We start from the raw sequence: 20726 nt of genomic DNA on the forward strand, positions 1-20726 counted from the left end.
TCATATGAAGCTATCGTGGGTAGAAGGTGTAACACACACAACATGTACAAGCTAGTGCATCCACACTCCTTACAACCAAAGAAAGAGAAAGCAAGCCCCAAGCCAATGGTCAAGGTGAAGAAGGTTGATTCACCAGTGAAGAATAAAGCCTAGTAGTGTCAAAATATGCATGATTGATCATTAGTGAGGCAAAACACTTAATGTTCAATTTGGTGTACATGTTTTACAATTGAAAATTCAACCAAACTTGAGGACAAGTTTGCTTTCAAGAAAGGGAGTCCTCTTAATGTAGATGCATCTACATTGGTGTTTCATTTGTGTGGGACTTGGCTGTGCAAAAGCAGCAGCCTTTGGTGTGCTGCAACAGCAGCAAACTCATCATACAAGGCAACTGTATCGTCCTATAACTTCATACAAATCTTGTGGCAACCAAAAGCACTTGAGGTCAAGTGCTTCTTAAGAGGGAGAGTCCTAATGCAGGGCATTTCAAGCAACTATATGCCTATATCCTAATCCACTTGTAACTAATTAGTTAGTTAGTTAGTTAGAAGATTTCTAAAGCATTAGCCTATAGGATTTAGACAATTGTCAACCATCTAGAGGCTGCCAATGCCAAACAACTAGTATAAGTAGGAGAATGTAAGCCCTTTGTAAATCAGTTTTTCGTAAATGAATAAATTGTTAGCCTTTGTGTGCTATTTGAAACTAAGTTTTCTTGCAGAGATACTCATCCACCTATCAATTTGTTCTAAGTAACTCAACCCTTTCATTGTTTCTAAACCATACACAAACAGCCCATCACATCCCCTGCATCAGTTTTTGAGGAACTTATTTTTAGTTGTTGCTTTCAATTTTCATACTTTTTTGCGATTTAACTTTGTAGTGATATCGTATTTAAGAATTTATTGTCGAGCGTTGTAATCTTTTATGTAATTGGAGAATTTGATGAATTTGTTATTCCTTTGGAGAAAAGGGTTAGATCTCTAAATTTCAAGTGTAAAATAGAAATTTTTTGTCTATAGAGTTAGTTGATTCGTGCTAATATCAGGTTTAGGCTTGGTATTAACATGTAGGTCATGGTTGAAATACAAATTTTGGGCTTGGGTTGTGTCATTATTTTTAATAAGTCAATTATAAAAAAAAGTGGGTAGAGTATTCAAACATTGGTTCTCTTCATAAAAAAGGTCAAGCAATGGCATTAAAGCTACAAGGATCTTGCCAAAATAATAGCATACAGGGTACAAGTTAAAACATAGTCATGCCACATAAATAGCTCTCCTACTCACTTTCTGATCCCACCATTGCCATCTTCAAGACTAGGTAATTACCTGGTTATATACCATAGATAATCAGAATGGTCCTTTGTCACATTCAAATGCTCCAATATACCTTGGACAGTAAAAATGTTCTCACTCCAAACACCAATCGGCTCTTTTACAGTCATCCAGGATTTTGAGATATAGGAGACTCCATTATGAATCATGGATTGTTTTTGTGCAGAAAAATGTGCGAAAAGAGGCAAATCAAAATCTACCGTTTTAACTGAAGTTTGTGCCCCTACCTGCATGAACATGTAATTGACCTTAGACATCCACTGTAAGACTAAATCTCATACATTTTCATGATATCCAACAAGCAGAAGAAAGAGCATCAGAAAGCAAGGCAATGTTAAAAAAAGCAGACTAATATATTTATTACAACCTAATTAGCAAAGGTAATGGTAAAAAAACGTGACTCATATATGTACCACTAAGTGTATCACAATTCCATTATAATACATTATAATAAAATAAGAACTGATGCAAGGAGCACAACCAAAAGTATTTCCAACTTTTTTGATATATCAGATTTTATTTTTGAATTTTGAATTTGAATTTGAATTTTTTTATGATTGAGGATTCCTTCAGATGTAATTGTGTGTTTTAATGCATCCCTAAAGCCTATTAAAAAGAGGCTCCAGGAATTGTTTAAGTATTGCAATTTGAATAAAAAATTTCAGGTTAGAGATGGTTTTCTAAAATTGGCAGTGATTCCAAACACCATTAGGTGGTGAAGCCTAGTATTTCAGGCAAATTCTAGGTGGTGAAGCTTAGAATTTGTCTTGTTTTCTTTTCATTTCCCTTATTCCTATTTCCCCAACCACTTTGTCCTGCATAAACAACTTTACCACAGTTATCAGACATTGCAGCTCCCAGGAGGAGACAGAGAAAAAGGCTGTATAAAGTCATCCTTTATGTGTTTTATGCAAAGTTGTCAATAATCTACCATAGACTGTTTCATTTTAGCTAGGGGAATTAAATATTTGGTATTGATTAATACTAGTTTATCGTTCTGGAGTTACCGCTATATATATAACATAAAATCAACATATTTTATAAGCCCAAATAACATGTTTTACTACCCCTTTTAATTGTTTCTCCTTTCCTTCCTTTTATCTTCTTGTAGCAGCCAAAATATCAATATTAGGTTAAACACCTGGAAAAAACCCCACTATTGCAGCATTTTATCCGGTACATTTCAAAGGATGTTTGTACCATAGAGCCAATACAATAATACCAGCTGTATGGAACGTTAACAACTTTGCTTTTATAGAGCATGTTTCATAATGAGTGCATTATGCAAGAGCATATGGAAGAACCTTGAAGGGTTATATCCTCATCTGAAGTCAAAAGACACTGACCATATAATTTTAAACAATTAATTATCTGTAGATGGATCATAAATAATCAGACAACAAATAAAGGATTACTTCCATAGCGTACTCCATGATCAAAGAGGAAAAAAGAAAGAGAGAAAAAATGTATGGTTTATGAGAGTCTAAAGGGTTGGGTCACAAGTTAGGAAGCACAGACACAAGTATAGGCATGGGTACAAAATGGTGACATGAGCAATTTTAAAAAAATTATAACATGATACGGTTTTTATGACACTGGTACAACAACACCCCAAATGAAGCATCCGTGCTTCTTAGGTCACAAGAAGATGAGTGTAAGGCCAACAAGTATTAATGCCTCAGCCAATGCTCGATACAATGTCCTACAATAAATCCAAACCTTGGCAGTATTGAACACTGTGTTCCTGCAGTCTGGTAATATACTGACTGACCACGGAGGTAAATAATATGTTTGACCAAGGAATGTTACAGCAGCTCCTTTACGTTCATCAATGTTTGCAAGAAATGCAGAGCACCTACTTTCACTTCTATACTGAGTTAAGTTCAGGCCTTCAATGTCAATATCTCCATGGTACACATGTGCCTGAAAAAAGTTATACAAGCAATGTTAACTTCATAAGAGAACTAAAACAAAATGCTAGAATGTTCAGGAGAAAAACACTCATTTAGAGTTGAAGATAGTGTTACTGACAATAATCACATGCAAAAAAATTGTGTTACCTCTCCGAGTCTAGAGCAACAAACAATTGAGATAACTTTCAAATGTCACACTGATTTATATCTATCATACTTCAAGCATTAACAATGTTAATAAACTAAAGGACTATAAGATATCTCATTAAAAAAAATGACTGAATGGATTATATCTAACATAGTATTTGATATAGCTTCTTACATTTCAGTAATTTTAAAAAGTCAAATGATTTCCATGTTATTTGGTGAATGTGATAATATCCCCAGATTACATTACAAACCCTTCTCTTTTTCTTTTCTTTTTTTTACATATTTTGACAAACCTTTTTTTTTATTGCTAGCTTAAAACCATTAAATCGTTTAAATTCCATCACATCCATATTGGAGACTTAGATTATTGTACTTTTCTTAAAATTCAGTTATATGAGTCTAAATAAGAAATTTTGCTCCTACTCCTCACCCCCAAAAGAAAAGAAAGAAAATTAACAAAGTGATTATAAATGATAAACAATTGGAGTCCACCTCATAACTTATTCAGCAGGATGATAAAGTGCTTTAACAAGGTTTTGCTCCTTTTTTTTTTTTTTTTTGGTTTCAAAAACAAGGTTTTGCTATGTTACAGATATAACTTATGGGGACTGAAGAATCAAAGTAAAAGGTCAAAAAATATATTTAAAAGAGAATTACATTCTGAATGGTTGCTACATGTTGCATAAATTTAGGAAAATTTGCTTTCCAAATTTTGGTAGGTGAAGATATAGTGAACCACCCCAAATTTAGTTCCTTTCTAGAACTTTCTATACTCAGGTCATGTCAAAATGAACTCAACCTTAAGCTACAACAGACACCATAGGTTGCATACCAAAGTGGTCCATCCATTCACATGAATAAATCTCTTTAAATAAATTGGATCCAGGAAAACTACCCTTTGAAGGAACTATTTAACCAATATTTGAGCAATAATCTCAGGATAACTTTACAGTAGCGACTTATAACAAACCTCCTGCTTTGGTCCCAACTTCATATACTGAGGTAAATCAGCAGCAACTAAAGCAGGTTCGCAAAGCTTTATAGCAGCATGCAGATCCTTCAGATGCCCCCATTTAGGCTCGCTTAGCAGACCTAATGAAGTATAAAAATAAAAAATAAATAAATAAATAAAAAACCATGATGATATGGCTTCAGAGATTTTTATCTACAAAATTCCTGGAACTCCCCCTAGGGCTACATGTGCCTCAATCAAAAATAATTTTTAACAGAGTAACATATTCCTTCATTAGATTCATCTCACCTACCATATTCATCAATTGGAGCATCATAATCATAGCTAGTAATATCAAATGGGCCCCCAGAAGTCCGGTTGAAGTTTGTTCCACCAAAATACTGCAACATGCAGCAACCTTGTCAAGATATATTTGATCATCCGGAATCTAAATATGACTGAATCAGATATAACCTAAGTGGAAAATAACATACATCATAAATATTATCCACATAAAAGAGAACATGAGAGATCATCAGTTTTGATTTTACTTTAATGGCCAATTGTAGTATTCTCTATCCCATCCCTATAGATCTTTCATAATCACTCAACCATGGCACTAGCCCTCCTACATAGTTGCCCATTGAAGCTAAAAACTTAGACTTCTTTCACCAAAGCTCTAGGAAATATGAGAAGGTTTACTGAAACTTGATTAAAACGTGAACGAAAAAGGAAGTGAAACATTTCAATTGGAACAAAGGAAGCCAGCAGGAATTTGGAACCATTTTGTTGGACACCAGAAAAGAAGCATACAAAACCAATTAAGATTTCAAAACTCTGAAACACTTTTTAATAGAAGTAAATTTTGTCACATCTTTTTTAATTAAAGCCAGCATCATTTAAATTATGCATCATACCATATAATAATTTTGAAAGCTTCCTCCACGTTGAAAAAAGCGTGCAACAGCAAAAGCAAGGTCTTCAGCAGGTCTATGAGGCAATCTCCCACCCCATGTTGTATACCTTCAAAATATCAACTTCAGAAAACTAAAGCCACTCCTCTGAAATTTGTAGCCATTTACATTCAAATACTTACTAGAAAATAAAAAATTATAAACAAACCTTTAAAGTGAAGACACCTAATACTACTAATCATTAAACCTAAAACATTCATTAATTGAACACACGTTCTTGATAAGTGAAAAGTGTTCTAGTAGTAAGCCTAACAATAAAAAGAAAACAAAAAGGAAAGAACATTATTCTAGTAATCAGAATTTAAGGCATAAGCATACCCATGCTGCAAGACACAGAATAAAACTTCTTTGGTGAAATTATGATATATCAAAGAATACAAATGGAACTTGTCAAGCATCATGATTCGCACAAACTTAAAACTACAAAATATTCACAAGTGGAAACAAATTTTTATATATGAGATTCAACAACATTGATACATAGCTTTCCTAAGGAATTATATGAAGAAACTCTCTAAGAAAGCAAGGAAACTGTCAAAGATGTGACACTAGATAACTATTGTAATCATTTCATTTTTCATATTGTCAAATATTTGATAGTCATATATGATTAATTCATTTCTAAGGTACTTAAAACATATTGATTGTGAAAAATCAGATGGTTGTTGATTTCACATCTTTCAGATGAGAGCTATTGAGTCATAGGAACAATGAGAGAGAATTAGTTGGCTGATTCTTCCTCTTTTCTTTTTCTTTCTTTTATGTATGCAACAATTTCTATATTCTGATTTAACAGGGTCTTTCTTTATTGCTTTCTCTTTTCCTTTTTCCTTCAGTGGTTTTCAATGGTCAGTGAGATAGACATCAGAACAGCCCCAATAACCTTAGTCAATCATTTCCTGCCACCTCAGACACTCTAGAATCCCCCCCCCCCCCACACAAAACCCAAAAAAAGGCAAAAAAATTGACACACAAGGCAGTCCTCGTGAAATATCAAGGCTGTTTTGCATTATAGAGACTAAACAGGGACACTTATTCTTAGAAATCTCAAACTTTAGGGCAATTCAGCAAGCTTTGTCGTCTGACTACTTGCGGCTAGCTCAACAAATCCATTTTTAACCATTCATTAAACACATGACATAGCACAAATTGGGGGATTTTTTCTACATGTGGTCGTGAGGGGTTTAGAATTTTTAAAGAACATGTTATGGGGTTGTGTGAGGAATTAAAAAGTGCTTTGATGAGTTATTTGATGAGCATTTGATAGAAGATAATATGTGGAGTTTAAGGGTTTTGAGAGGTAAAAGAACACTTGATTTGGGATTGTAAGGAAGAAGAAAAAAAGAGGTTTTTATAATGTTCAGGGGCTGTATGAACAGGTACCAAAAGAGAGAAGAAAAGGAAAAGATAGAAGAGAATGGGAAAAAAGAACATACAAAGGCCAACATGCCTCTATGCTCAAAACACTCAATAATTCTACTTCTAGTCCCCAAACCTGTGAGAGCTGAAGTCCTGGACACAGGATTTGGGCCCCCAATTTATTTATTGGCGGGTTTCCTAACAATCCTACAAGAAAATGGCTTCAAACACAAGCTGGATATTCCTATTTCTGTTATCTCTGTGAGTTTTTGGAACAACACCCCCTTCCCCTTTGATTGTTCTTCTCCCTTACTCACCCTCTCTCTGTTTTCTCTCTTTCCTTCTTTTCCTAAGCATTTTTTTTTTTTAACCGCCCCTAATCATCTGCCCTCACTCCCTTTATATAGTCTCTCTCCTTAGTGGGGTTTAAATCATTACTTTTTCACCAGTTTCCATGCAATCTCACTGTTACCTAGAATCCCAAGAAACAATCATGCTTTCTGAGGATTCTCTTGAAACTTGTTCCAGACATCAAATAGTGTTCAGCAACGAACTCCCCAAAGGCACTAACAACTCTCAGTAACCGACTCGAATCTAATTATTTCATCGTCACTTTCCCATCGCCTCACCAGTTGATAGTGGACCGAACATTGTGGTCTTCTCCCAAACGATAATTTCTTAGTCTCAACATATGTGTTATTAGGCTGGGCTCACTTCAACTGGGTTTGGGTGTATCTCCATCTTATGGGATGGATTTGGCTACTCAGGCCGATCTTGGGCCTTGGTTAAGTGGGCCGGTATTGACTATCTGGGCCCGAGCCCCCCACACTACTAATCAACTCTCTCTCTCTCTCTCTCTCTCTCTCTCTCTCTCTCTCTCTCTCTCTCTCTCTCTCTCTCTCTCTCTCTCTCTCTCTCTCTCTCTCTCTCTCTATATATATATATATATATATCAAAGGACTCTTTTTTATCCTAGTAGTGTTGGGACTCCTAGTTTGACTAGGAAACTAAAAACCTAATAAAAGACTAACTTGAACTCCAAGGAAATAAAACCAAAGATAATTAGGATCTCCTAAAAGATTCTAAACTCAACTAAGTTAACAACATACCCTTAATTTACAGGAATTGCAAAAATTACAAATTTTCTCTTGAATATAAAATTGACCATAACTAATAAAATAAAATCTCAAATAAAAAACTGTTTTAATACCTAGACCTTTAAAAACACACGACTTACTTCAATTGGACTTCACATGTGAACCCCATAAAATAATTCTTGAATAGGTGAATTTTCAAAGTAATAGCAAATCAATCTTCCATGTCTATTATTATAATTATGACTATATAATTAAATTCATCATTTCCCAACAGCTTAAAACTTTAGGGACAACTAGTAATGTATTATGGTATCACAGCAGGTTGATTGGGCCTTGCTCATATGATTTATCTCTTGTCGATGTATTCCAATATTTACCATCTAAATAATCTTTTATGATCCACCCCTTTTCTTTCTATTTTCATAGGAGATATTGTCGCTTCTTCATGCATATTGGTCATTTTACCTATGCACTTCTTACTCCTAGTACCTTGCATCATAGCAAAGGATATCATCACATAACATTAACTTGGCATGTAGTTCAGAGCTTTAAATCATTGGTAATTAGGAATCCTAATTTGAACAGGAGGAGGTTCTTCGAGTGCTTAAGGAATCAGAAGGAGATAAAGCTCCAGGTCCTGATGGTTTCTCTTTGGCTTTCTATCACCATTGTTGGGGAGTTGTGGAAAGAGATGTTTTAGCTGTGTTTGATGAGTTTTACCAACACAGTAAGTTTGAAAAATCCCTTAATGCAACCTTCATAACCTTAATCCCTAAGAAGAATGGTGCCTCCAATATTCGAGATTTTAGACCTATTAGTTTGGTGGGAAGTGTTTACAAGATTCTGGCTAAGGTGTTGGCTAATCACCTGAAAGAGGTTTTGGCTCAACTGATATCCGAGTCTCAGAACAGTTTTGTGGGTGGTAGACAGATACTTGATTCAGTCCTTATTGCTAATGAGTGTGTTGACAGCAGGGTGAAGAGTAAGAATCCGGGGGTTATTTGTAAATTAGATATTGAGAAAGCCTACGATCATGTGAACTGGGAGGCTCTCCTTGATTTGTTGAAGAGAATGGGCTTTGGGGTGAGGTGGTGTAGGTGGATCCACACTTGCATATCTACAGTACAATTCTCTGTCTTGTTTAATGGGTCTCCTGCTAATTTTTTTGGGAGTTCGAGGGGCTTGAGACAAGGGGACCCACTATCTCCCATGTTGTTTCTGGTTATGATGGAGGTTTTCAGTAAGATGATGAAAAGAGCTGAAGGGGCTGGTTTGCTTCGAGGGTTCAGGGCTGCTGGTAGACAGGGTGGAGGGGTAGAGGTCTCGCATCTTTTGTTTGCGGATGATACGATTCTGTTTTGCGATGCAGATGAGGAGCAGATTCTCCATGTTCAGATGCTTCTTCTTTGTTTCCAGGCAATGACAGGTTTGAAGGTTAATGCTCTGAAGAGTGAGATGGTTCCCATTGGTGAGGTCCCTAATGTCTTTGCCTTAGCAGAGATATTGGGTTGCCGGGTTGGGTCTTTGCCTATGATCTATCTTGGTATGCCCTTGGGGGCATCCCATAAGTCTCCCACTATTTGGAATCCTATATTGGAGAAATTTGAGCGTAAGTTGGCCAGTTGGAAGAAGATGTATTTGTCTAAAGGCGGAAGACTAACGTTGCTTAAAAGCACTCTATCTAGTCTTCCCACTTATTATTTATCTCTTTTTACCATCCCTACGCATGTGGCCAATAAAATTGAGAGGGTGCAAAGGGATTTCTTGTGGGGGGAATCCAAGACTCATTTGGTGGGTTGGGACAAGGTGTGTGCACCTTTGGAAAATGGTGGGTTAGGAGTAAGGAAATTAACTACCTTTAATAAAGCCTTATTAGGGAAGTGGCTATGGCGGTTTGGGACTGAGGAGACAAGGGTTTGGAGAAGGGTTGTAGCTCTAAAGTTTGGGGAGGAATGGGGGGGATGGTCATCCAAGCTAGGTAGAGGGGTTCATGGATGTGGCTTATGGAGAAGTATTTGCATGGGTTGGGAGGACTTTAGCAAAAATATTCACTTTGAGGTGGGGGTGGGAGATAGAGTTAAGCTTTGGACAGATCATTGATGTGGGGATTCTCCACTTCAATTAACTTTCCCGAGTGTGTACGGGATTGCATCCAATAAAGAGGCATCGGTGGCCTCTTCTCTTGAACGATTGGGGATAGAGGATCGGAGAAGTTGGGATGTTCATTTTATTTGGAGACCTAATGATTGGGAAATGGGTGGGGTGGACGATTTTCTCCGTACCTTGGACTCAAATCTTCCTCCCTCTGTGAATGGAGATCGTATGCGATGGAAGTTGACAAAGAATGGGGATTTTGATATCCAATCTTTTTACAATAAGTTGAGAAGTCCAATGCCCATTATTTTTCCTTGGAAAGGCGTTTGAAAAGTTAAGGTTCCTCGGCGTGTTTCCCTTTTTGTGTGGACTGCTGTATGGGATAGGATCCTTACAAGTGACAATTTGAGGGGTAGAAGGATAGATTTTATTGACTGGTGCATCATGTGCCGGTGTCATGGGGAGACGGTGGATCATTTGTTACTTCACTGTGGTAAGGCTAATCGGTTGTGGAGTTTGGTGTTTAGATCTTTTGGGATTTCTTGGGTCTTGCCTAGATTGGTTGCAAGTACTCTTTTTGGTTGGTGGAATTGGCTTGGAAAACACTCGTCTAGCATTTGGAATTTAGCTCCTTTATGCTTAATGTGGTGTCTTTGGAGGGAGCGAAACAAGAGGATTTTTGAGGATTTGGATAGTTCAGATGACCAACTATTGGCTTCCTTTAGTGGCTCTCTGTTTGACTGGTCTAGGGCTTGGGGACTCACCTCTAGTGATTCTCTTCCTAGTTTTCTTAGTTCTCTCCTGTGTCACTAGTATCTCTCTTTTCTTTGTTCTTTCTTGTATTTTCTCTCTGCCTTATGTTTTTGCATAAGGTAGTGTTCTTCAATATATATCATTATGACTTATCAAAAAAAAAAATTAGATCATAGGTTGGCTGGTTGGAAGAGGCTTTACTTGTCAAAAGGGAGGAGATTAATGTTATTGAAGAGTACGATATCAAGTTTGTCTACTTATTATTTATCTTTATTTACCATTCCTACTAGTGTGGCTAATCAGATTGAGAGGTTGCAGAGGAATTTCCTAGGGATGGGATGGATGAGTTAAAATATCATTTAGTTGGATGGGGCAAGGTGTGTGCCCTTATTGCTAGTGGTGGATTAGGGTGGCAATGTCATTTTGATGTGTGGTCTCACGTGGCAAGTATCCTTATAAACCAATTATCCAAGCATTCCCTTGATTTTTTGAGTTACTTTATTCATTTCTACTAAATAACGCGCCCAATAAACTCAATACAATAGTTCCAATTATTCCTCTGATTGGATCATTGGCTAAAGCGAAATTTTGTAACACAGTAAGGCATCCAATTAGTAAGCTGACTCAAGCCGATTTAGCGGATTTTGAGATTATCAATCGATTTAATATGGAAACTCACTACCTTCAATCAACCTCAATTGAATAAGTGGTTGTGGCATTTTGGGGTTGAGGTAACTCATTTATGGAGGAGGGTAGTAGCTATGCAGTCTGGGGTGGAGTGGGGTGGATGGTACATAAATCTGTACTAGGCACTCATGGTTGTGGTCTGTGGAAGGGTATTAGAATGAGGGGATGCTTTTTTAAAGTACACTCATTATGATGTTGGTTCTGACAATCGGATCCAATTTGGTATGACTATAGGTGTGGGGATCAATCATTAAGGATACTTTCCTTATCATGTTTGAAATTGCCAATGATAGGGATGCTCCAGTGGAGTCGTTAGTGAGACATGAGTAGGGGGAGGGGAGGAGTAGGGATGTGAGGTCCTAACGGACAGATTTTTATGATTGGGAAATAGAGGAAGTGGCTTCATTTCTCCACCTGATGGACTCTCATATTCCTATAAGAGGGGGGAGATCAATTAAGATGGAAGTTGAAAGGAAGTGAGGATTTTGATGTGCAATCTTTTTATAATGTTCTAAGGGGTTCATATTCAGATTCTTTTCCACAATGGATCTCTTTTTCTGTTTGGACAGTGGCTTGGGGGAAGATACTCACTTGTGAGAATCTTATCAAAAGGGGATATTACATTGTGAGTTGTTTTTTGTGTCGTTGTAGTGGGGAAATGCTAGACTATCTTTTGATTCACCATAGTGTGGCATTGGGGTTGTGGAGTTCGTTTTTAGATCCTTTGAGATGTAGTGGGTTTTACCGAAGAAAGTCCTTGAGCTTTTGTGTGCAAGAACTCCTATAGTGACATCTTTATAGGAGTTCTTGCAAGTTTTTCATCAAGGGGGTAGTTGCTAAGTTAATGGTGTTGTTATTTTCATGTGCTATGAAAGCATCTATATTGGTCATACCAAATTTCACTTTTGTTGATTAATTTTCTTGTACACAGAGAGAGAGAGAGAGAGAGAGAGCAACACTTTCGAAGACATATCAAGCTTTGGATGGTTTCAATTTCTGCAAGTTGTACATTTCATCAAAGATAAGTGCACAACTTGAGGAGGAGTGTTGGAAAGTATAATTCACTTTCCATAAATGTAAAGACCAAGTGAAGACATTGATTGCTAGAGAAAATCACGAGATTGGTTGGTTAACAAATCAAGGGATCGATTGCTAAAGAAAATTATGGGATTGAAGCAATGAATATCCAATTCAAATTATCATCGACTTTTAGGTGTAATATCTGTTACAAATATGGATTCCTTTGAAATGTAGTATCAGGAAGAGTGTATGAGAAAATGTAGCCCTTTGGGCTCTTGTATGTAGGTCACGCGGCCAAACCAAGTAAACTCTCATGTCTTCTCTCTTTCATTTTCTCCCTTACATCACAAACTTTTACATGGTATTAAAGCAAGAGATCATGAGTTCAATCTATATCTCCACTCTACCTCCCATTCAAAAATTTTAAAAGTCCCACGTGTTGGGCCATATTAAGTTTAGGCTCCACACACGACAAGGAGTGTTAGAATTATGGCTAAATGATAATATTCATAATTTCCTAACAGCAAGAGCTTTTGGGACAGCCCATAATCTATCAACTGCATCAACTCTAGTTCTAGGAGGACCAAGACTTTTTTTTATATAGGTAATTGAAAATTTATTAGAAAAGAAGTACATTGTGTTCATGATGATGACCACTCTGAAGTTGAAGCAAATACAATAACTCAAGAAGAAAATCTAACAGATTTTAGAAAATCAGAAATAGCAATACATTGCATAAAACTCCAGATACAGGCTCGCTGATACAAAGTACCAAATAGAAGTCTTTAAGAGATCTAAAGGTATAGGTATTGCGTACCAAACTAACCATATTAAGCATGTTGGGACCATATTCCAAATATTTGACAGGTGTTTTGTGTTTCCCCAACCAATTCCTCCATGCAAGAAAAAAAGAAAAAGAAGAAAAAAGAGAGAAGCAACTCAGCATAGAAGACATCACCCACTGAATCCCAAAAGCTAGAAAAACTTCTCTCCATAAAGTATGAGCAAACTTACAATGAAGCAAAAGATGGTCCACAATTTCCCATCGCAATGATACATGCAACACCAATTAACTAGGGCAGTCCTCTCTTAACAACATTATCAATGGCAAGTATCTTATCCCAAGCTGCTGTCTATAAAAAGGAAGACACCCTTTTAGGCACCTTTACACACTAGAACTTCCAAAAAAGACAACAGTAAAAGGGGGACCAGACAACAAACTATAATAAGAGTGCACATCAAACAACACTAGTCCGAGTCAACTTTCAAGTCAGGTTATCATCCCCCTCACCCCTCCCCATATTCGAATAAAGATGTTCAAAAATAGAACATACACCCTCCAACTCCCTACCATGAAAAGCTATATGGAACTGTAAATTTCAGCTCCCAATTCCCCCTTTTAATGCAGAAATAACCAAGTTAGAAATCCTAGCTTCTTTAGACATAGAACAAGCAAATAGATCTAGAAAAAGATCTGAATGCGGTGACCTCCCCCACAGCAGTATGCTACCTATCCAAAGAAATTCTATGCACCTACCCTAATACTCTTCCATATTCCACACCCATGAGTCCCTCTTACACCTCTAGTGCACCAGCCCCCTCTAGTCACACCATTTATGGTTGTTATAAATTGACGCCATAACCTATCACTTTTCTTCTCGAAGCACCATAACCACTTTCCAAGCTAGGCTTGGTTAAACAACTCAATCTTTTGAATCCCCAAACCACCTACCTCCACTAGCAAACAAACCTTATTCCAAGAGACTAAAGGATATTTAAAAACTTCCTCAGGTCCCTCAAAGAAAATTCCTCTAAATCCTTTCTAGTCTAGCCGCCACAGCTTGAGGGATAGTGAACAAGGATAAAAAAAATAAAAATAAAAAAAGGTAGGAAGGCTCAAAAGAGTAGTTTTTAACGAATTAAGTCTGCCACCTATTGACAAATATAAACGTTTCGAACTAGAAAGTCTCCATTTTTTCTATAATACTACCAAGACTATTGAGGTTAAAATACACCATCACATTTAGTGCTAAGCAAGCTCACAAATTTCAAGATCTCAACATAGAAAGGTTAGACTAAGGGTCTGCTAGTGTCAACCTAGCACGAGAACCTTTGAAGTTGGGTCCACCCGCATAAGAGATCGTATTATAGAATAGATGTAACATTCACAACTCTTGCTATATAGATTTTTGGGAAAATTAAACCAAACTTCCTTGAACTTTTATGAAATGACACTTCACTCGTTTCAAGAATTAACAATCCCCTCAATGGCCACGAGAGTTAACTTACTCTTGAAAACTGACTTGCTAGGAGAGGGTGCCCAAGAGCTTATAAACATATGATTAAGCTTATACTTACACTTAATCCGTGTGGGACAGTACGATCATAACAAGCTATATGGAACTGTAAATTTCAGCTCCCAATTCCCCCTTTTAATGCAGAAATAACCAAGTTAGAAATCCTAGCTTCTTTAGACATAGAACAAGCAAGTAGATCTAGAAAAAGATCTGAATGCGGTGACCTCCCCCACAGCAGTATGCTACCTATCCAAAGAAATTCTATGCACCTACCCTAATACTCTTCCATATTCCACACCCATGAGTCCCTCTTACACCTCTAGTGCACCAGCCCCCTCTAGTCACACCATATATGGTTGTTATAAATTGACGCCATAACCTATCACTTTTCTTCTCGAAGCACCATAACCACTTTCCAAGCTAGGCTTGGTTAAACAACTCAATCTTTTGAATCCCCAAACCACCTACCTCCACTAGCAAACAAACCTTATTCCAAGAGACTAAAGGATATTTAAAAACTTCCTCAGGTCCCTCAAAGAAAATTCCTCTAAATCCTTTCTAGTCTAGCCGCCACAGCTTGAGGGATAGTGAACAAGGATAAAAAAAATAAAAATAAAAAAAGGTAGGAAGGCTCAAAAGAGTAGTTTTTAACGAATTAAGTCTGCCACCTATTGACAAATATAAACGTTTCGAACTAGAAAGTCTACATTTTTTCTATAATACTACCAAGACTATTGAGGTTAAAATACACCATCACATTTAGTGCTAAGCAAGCTCACAAATTTCAAGATCTCAACATAGAAAGGTTAGACTAAGGGTCTGCTAGTGTCAACCTAGCACGAGAACCTTTGAAGTTGGGTCCACCCGCATAAGAGATCGTATTATAGAATAGACGTAACATTCACAACTCTTGCTATATAGATTTTTGGGAAAATTAAACCAAACTTCCTTGAACTTTTATGAAATGACACTTCACTCGTTTCAAGAATTAACAATCCCCTCAATGGCCACGAGAGTTAACTTACTCTTGAAAACCGACTTGCTAGGAGAGGGTGCCCAAGAGCTTATAAACATATGATTAAGCTTATACTTACACTTAATCCGTGTGGGACAGTACGATCATAACAATGTAACAAACAAGTCTGTGCCCTATTATATTATGACTTCCCTTAGATAATATTCCATTTGTAAAAATGAGTAGTGTTAAAGATATTGGGTTATTTAGTTAATTATGTGTAATAGCCCAAGCATTCAATTATGTAATAAGCCTATGTACAACTAAACCTAGTACATGTAGTCTCTAAATAAACCCTGTTAGGCTCGTTGTACAACATTGTGCTAATGTCAAAGATGTAGCCCTCACTTTATTCCATTAACAACTGTCTAGCCAAACCCTGTAACCCTTGTGTTCTTTTTCTTTCGCTTCTACATCTTTCTCTACAATGTTTTCAATTAGTTTTAACATGGTATTAAAGCCACTTTCATGTGACCTTCAATTACTTCTATTCTTTCACAATTTTGTCCTTTTGTCCCACCAACAATAGGCCACTTCCATCTCGTCTAAGTGGCCCTGTCAAAGAGCATGGCGATGTGCTACTACAAATCTCAAACGATACAAGTTGCCTCCACCGCAACCGCGTGATCAACAAGCTCAAACAACACCTGTCACCGATGGTCCCACAACCATCTCAATCCTCCCCAGTGTCCTTAGCCACTAGATTTGCACTGAGCAAGCACTGAAAAGCCATCTTCCTCAAGCCCAAGCATGTTGCTCCACCTACAAGTGAAGGTCCTACACTTGTTTGACGAAACCACCACACCCCACACAAGCTCAGATTCAAACAAGGCTCTACCAACACCAACCACTTCATGAGTTGTCTAGATCTTGCAAATGTGGAGGAAATGCCCCACGTTTCATTAGAGCTAACATGTGGTCCTCTAGTTTCTAATGTGAGATGACAACATGGAAGGTTAACACTTTATTGCACAAAGGTAAAAACACTCACGACTAATGAGATAAGTTCACGCCTACAATAGGTCTAAGGGTATCTCAAGACACGTCAGGTGGTCTGGGCACTTCACCAAGTGGGCTATTCTCTAGACTTTGAGTTTTGTTTGATTTCAATATTATATATAAATATATATAATATAATATAATATAATATAAAAAAAATGCCCAAATCACCCCTTCACACTCTTCCAGTGTCATTTGAAGATCTTCTCAAGCGTCCATGTGCTTGCTCGATTTCCAGTGACATCATCCATGCCACTACCACAGTATCCTCTTATGTCAACATAACATCATCATGCCATGTCATTTGCATGGCACCTGGTGCCACATTAACAGCCTTTGCCACATTTGCAACATCTCTTTGGACTTGAATTCAACTTGACTTGATCCGTTAACACGACCCCGAATCCGACACTTCAACCCAAATCGAACTAGGTCATTTTTTGAACTGCTTACCCAAACCGTTGACCAAATCTTCACAAACCAAACTAAGGTTTCATCAAACCTCTACATTGAGTTTAAGATGGAGTGTTAAAGATATTGGGGGCCTATTTGGTACATGTGTTTAAATACATGTTTTCAGTTTTTAAACAACATAACACGTATTTTCATACACTTTTTCACTCACATGTATTTCCAAAAAATACAAACAACGTTACCAAACGGCCCCTGGGTTATTTAGTTAATGAAGTGTAAAGGCCTAAGAGGCCCAATTATGTAATAAGCCCATGTAAACCTAACCCTAATACATGTAGTTTCTAGATGTAACCTATTAGGGTTCATTGTCCAAAATAGTGCTAATATCAAAGATGTAGTTGTCAAGGGCTTTATTCAATATACATAGGATATCAAGCCAAACCACATAACCCTATTGTTCTCTCTTTCGCTTTTTTAAAAATGGAATATTTTGTTAAAGAAGTAATGGTGTGAGAGGGCATGGGCTTATCTATAGCATTTATAAGAGCGTATAGGGCAATGTTAATTCTTGAAAAGTTTGGATAGAGTGTCATTTCATGAAACGTCAAAAGAGGTTAATTTAAGTTATCCTAATTTTTGTTCATGGTAGTTTACAAGAGAAGTCGAGCCATGGTGTGATGGAAAGTGCCTTCCACCAAAAGTAATAAATTGTGGGTTCAAGTCTAGGAATCGGCCTCTCCACACAACAACAAAAACAAAACAAAACAAAAAAAAAACAACAAAACCAAACAAAACAAAACAAAAGGCTGCCTATCTTCACCTCTCCCAAATCCCACAAAAGTAAGTTTTGTATACTGGGTAGGACCTTTTTTTTTTTTTTTTTTTTTTAGTTACACAAGCACCAAATGGGTTTTGAACCCAAGATATCACTCTCCATTCCATTTGAACAGGGCTCATTGACAAACCCAAATATATAAATTTTTATAAGGAAGAGTTAAAGACGGCTGCCCAAGAAGTACAATTTTATAAAAACTTATATCAAGAGACAAAGGAGTGGAGACCTTTTATGGAAGGTTTGGAGTTTGATCAAATTGGGGGGATGGAAAGGGTATGGCTTGAAAGGAAGTTTGAGAAGGAGATCCCTCAAGTTGTATGAGATATTGAAAGAGATAGAGCTCCAGGTCCGGATGGCTTCTCTATGGCCTTTTTTCACCATTGTTGGAGAGTTGTGGAAAAAATTTCTTAGCTGTCTTCGAGGAGCTTCATCAACATAGTAAGTTTGAAAATTCTCTTAATGCCACTTTTATTGCCTTAATCCCTAAAAAAAATGATGCCCTAATCTTAGAGATTTTTTCAACCGGTTAGTTTGGTGAGGAGTGTGTATAAAATCTTGGCTATGGTATTGGCAAACCGTTTGAGAGGGGTTTTTGATCGATTGATATCAAAGTCTCAAAATGGATTTGTGGGTGGAAGACAAATACTTGATTCTGTCCTTATTGCAAATGAAAGTGTAGATCATGGTTTTAAAAACCGGACCAGGGCAAAACCGGATTTTGCTCCGGTTCCCGGTTTTGGCCAATTTTGGGCATTTTTACCAGACCGGACTGGTACTAGTTCACGTTTGAACCAATCAGACCAGCCTTTTTTGAAATCATATGGTGTAGATAGTCTGGTCAAGAGTAAGATTCCAGGGGTTATATGCAAGCTAGATATTGAGAAAGCTCATAATCATGTAAATTGGGAGGCACTCCTAGATTTGTTGAAGAGAATGGGCTTTGGGGGGAAGTGTAAATGGATTTGTCCTTGTATATCCACAGTTCAATTCTTAGTTTTGGTAAATAGATCTCTAGCTGATTTTTTTGGAAGTTCGAGAGAATTGAAACAAGATCCTTTATCCTATGTTTTATTTATTTATTTATGATGGATGTTTTTAGTAGGATGTTGAAGAGAGTGGAGGGGGTAGGTTTAATTTGATGTTTCAAGGTTAATGGTAGGCGGGGGTGATGGGGCATTGATGCAGGGAGCAACAAATTTATTTAAGATATTGTTACTAGATTTGAAATTATTTTTGAAATTTAGTTTTTAATGTTTAGGGTTTGAAGGGATTTGATTAGGCATTTCCATATCGGTGTACTCCCTAAACCCTGTTAAAATAGTGGTCTTGTGATCGTTAAATGACAATTGAATTTGAATAAGAATTATTAATAATAATTCTTATTTATTATCATGAGTCGAGAAAATGTATCCTCCTTTTGTTCTCTTTCTTTGGTGGAGATGCCAAACGCCCTTAGGTAGTGAAGCTTAGGGTTTGCAAGCAATTTCTAGGTGGTGGAGCCTAGGATTTGTTCTATTGTTTTTTTTGCTCCACTTTATTTCCTATTTTCCTATTTGTGTTCTACATCATAAATTTGTTGCTCCCTACATCAAGTATGTGTTTCACATCTCTTGTTTGCAAACGATACAATTCTTTTTTGTGATGCAAATGTGGAGCAAATCCTTCGTATATGGATGTTGCTACTTTGTTTTCAAGCTGTAACAGGTTTGAAGGTTAACGTGTAAGAGTGAAAGTAAGAGTGAACGGTTCCAATTAGGCAGGTTGAAAATGCGCATGCTTTGGGAGATATTTTGGGGAGTAGGGTTGGGACTTTGCCTACTTCTTACCTTGGCATGCCTTTGGGGGCTTCTCATTTTGGAACCCTATTTTGGAAAAAATTGAGCAGAAATTGGAGAGGTGGAAGAAGCTTTATTTGTCAAAAAGTGGTAGACTGACATTGCTTAAGAGTACTTTATCGAGACTTCCCACTTATTATTTATCACTTTTCACTATTTCTACTCATGTGGCTAACAAGATTTATCACTTTCACTATTCCTACTCGTGGCTAACAAGATTGAGAAGATGCAATGGGATTTTTTTAGGGGAGGTATGGGAGGTAAGTCCAAGTCACTTTTTTTTTTTTTTTTTTTTGATAAATAACAGAATTGTATTAAAAAAGAAACTAGGTACGCCAAGGGTGTACGTGAAAAACAATAAATCAAACACTTAAATTACAAAGATCAATTTTATCTGAATTATATGGTTTTGAATGTATATGACTTCTTGTAGCAAATTCTCACTTATTGAAATTTTAGATCATTTAAATTTCTAATAAGATCTAGAAAATTCTCTAGGCTCTAAAATCCCCAAGAAACAAAAAGGCATCACCATACCATCCATCCCAGTTCTCTGTCCAAAGTACCGGTTTGTTATAGGAATTTGGCTTGAAACCATCGCAATAGAATCCATTGCAGGCATTTATCTGTGAAGCAGAACAAAAGAACCTATAAATATCAACCATTATAAATTCCAGAGCACCATAACATTTTATATGAAATGCAAGTCATTCTAATAATGAAACCCAATCACCAATCTAATTTACAAAAACACTAGTTCCAAGAAAGCTAAGCACATAACACATAGGCTAAAAGCTTTACAATATTATCTGGAGCATCTGGTTGCTTGCACATGACCCACGGAACCCCAGTGCCAAGATCAAGAGCCATCTGAGAAGCCCATTTAACATATTCCTTCCCTCTCTGGCCATATGAGCTTTCTACATCTCCATATTCATTCTCAATCTGACAAAAATTCATTCCAGTTTTGGCATATCCAGTGAGAAAATACAGAGGGA

General features: G+C 37.0%; 1 protein-coding gene across 1 annotated transcript in view; it reads right to left on the reverse strand.

Moving 5' to 3' along the window:
• LOC126688392 (beta-galactosidase 9) overlaps nucleotides 1–20726 on the reverse strand; it is a 64717-nt gene that overhangs the window by 26696 nt on the left and 17295 nt on the right. Inside the window, exons 6-12 of the mRNA XM_050383063.1 lie at nucleotides 20530–20673; nucleotides 20266–20354; nucleotides 5267–5372; nucleotides 4663–4750; nucleotides 4368–4489; nucleotides 3054–3257; nucleotides 1329–1561 (exon numbers count right to left, since the gene is read on the reverse strand). Of these exons, the coding sequence (XP_050239020.1) occupies nucleotides 1329–1561; nucleotides 3054–3257; nucleotides 4368–4489; nucleotides 4663–4750; nucleotides 5267–5372; nucleotides 20266–20354; nucleotides 20530–20673 (986 nt within the window). The remainder of the gene's footprint in view (nucleotides 1–1328; nucleotides 1562–3053; nucleotides 3258–4367; nucleotides 4490–4662; nucleotides 4751–5266; nucleotides 5373–20265; nucleotides 20355–20529; nucleotides 20674–20726) is intronic.

The sequence above is a fragment of the Quercus robur genome, chromosome 6, assembly GCF_932294415.1.
Source record: "Quercus robur chromosome 6, dhQueRobu3.1, whole genome shotgun sequence".
NCBI classification, from domain to species: Eukaryota; Viridiplantae; Streptophyta; class Magnoliopsida; order Fagales; family Fagaceae; genus Quercus; species Quercus robur.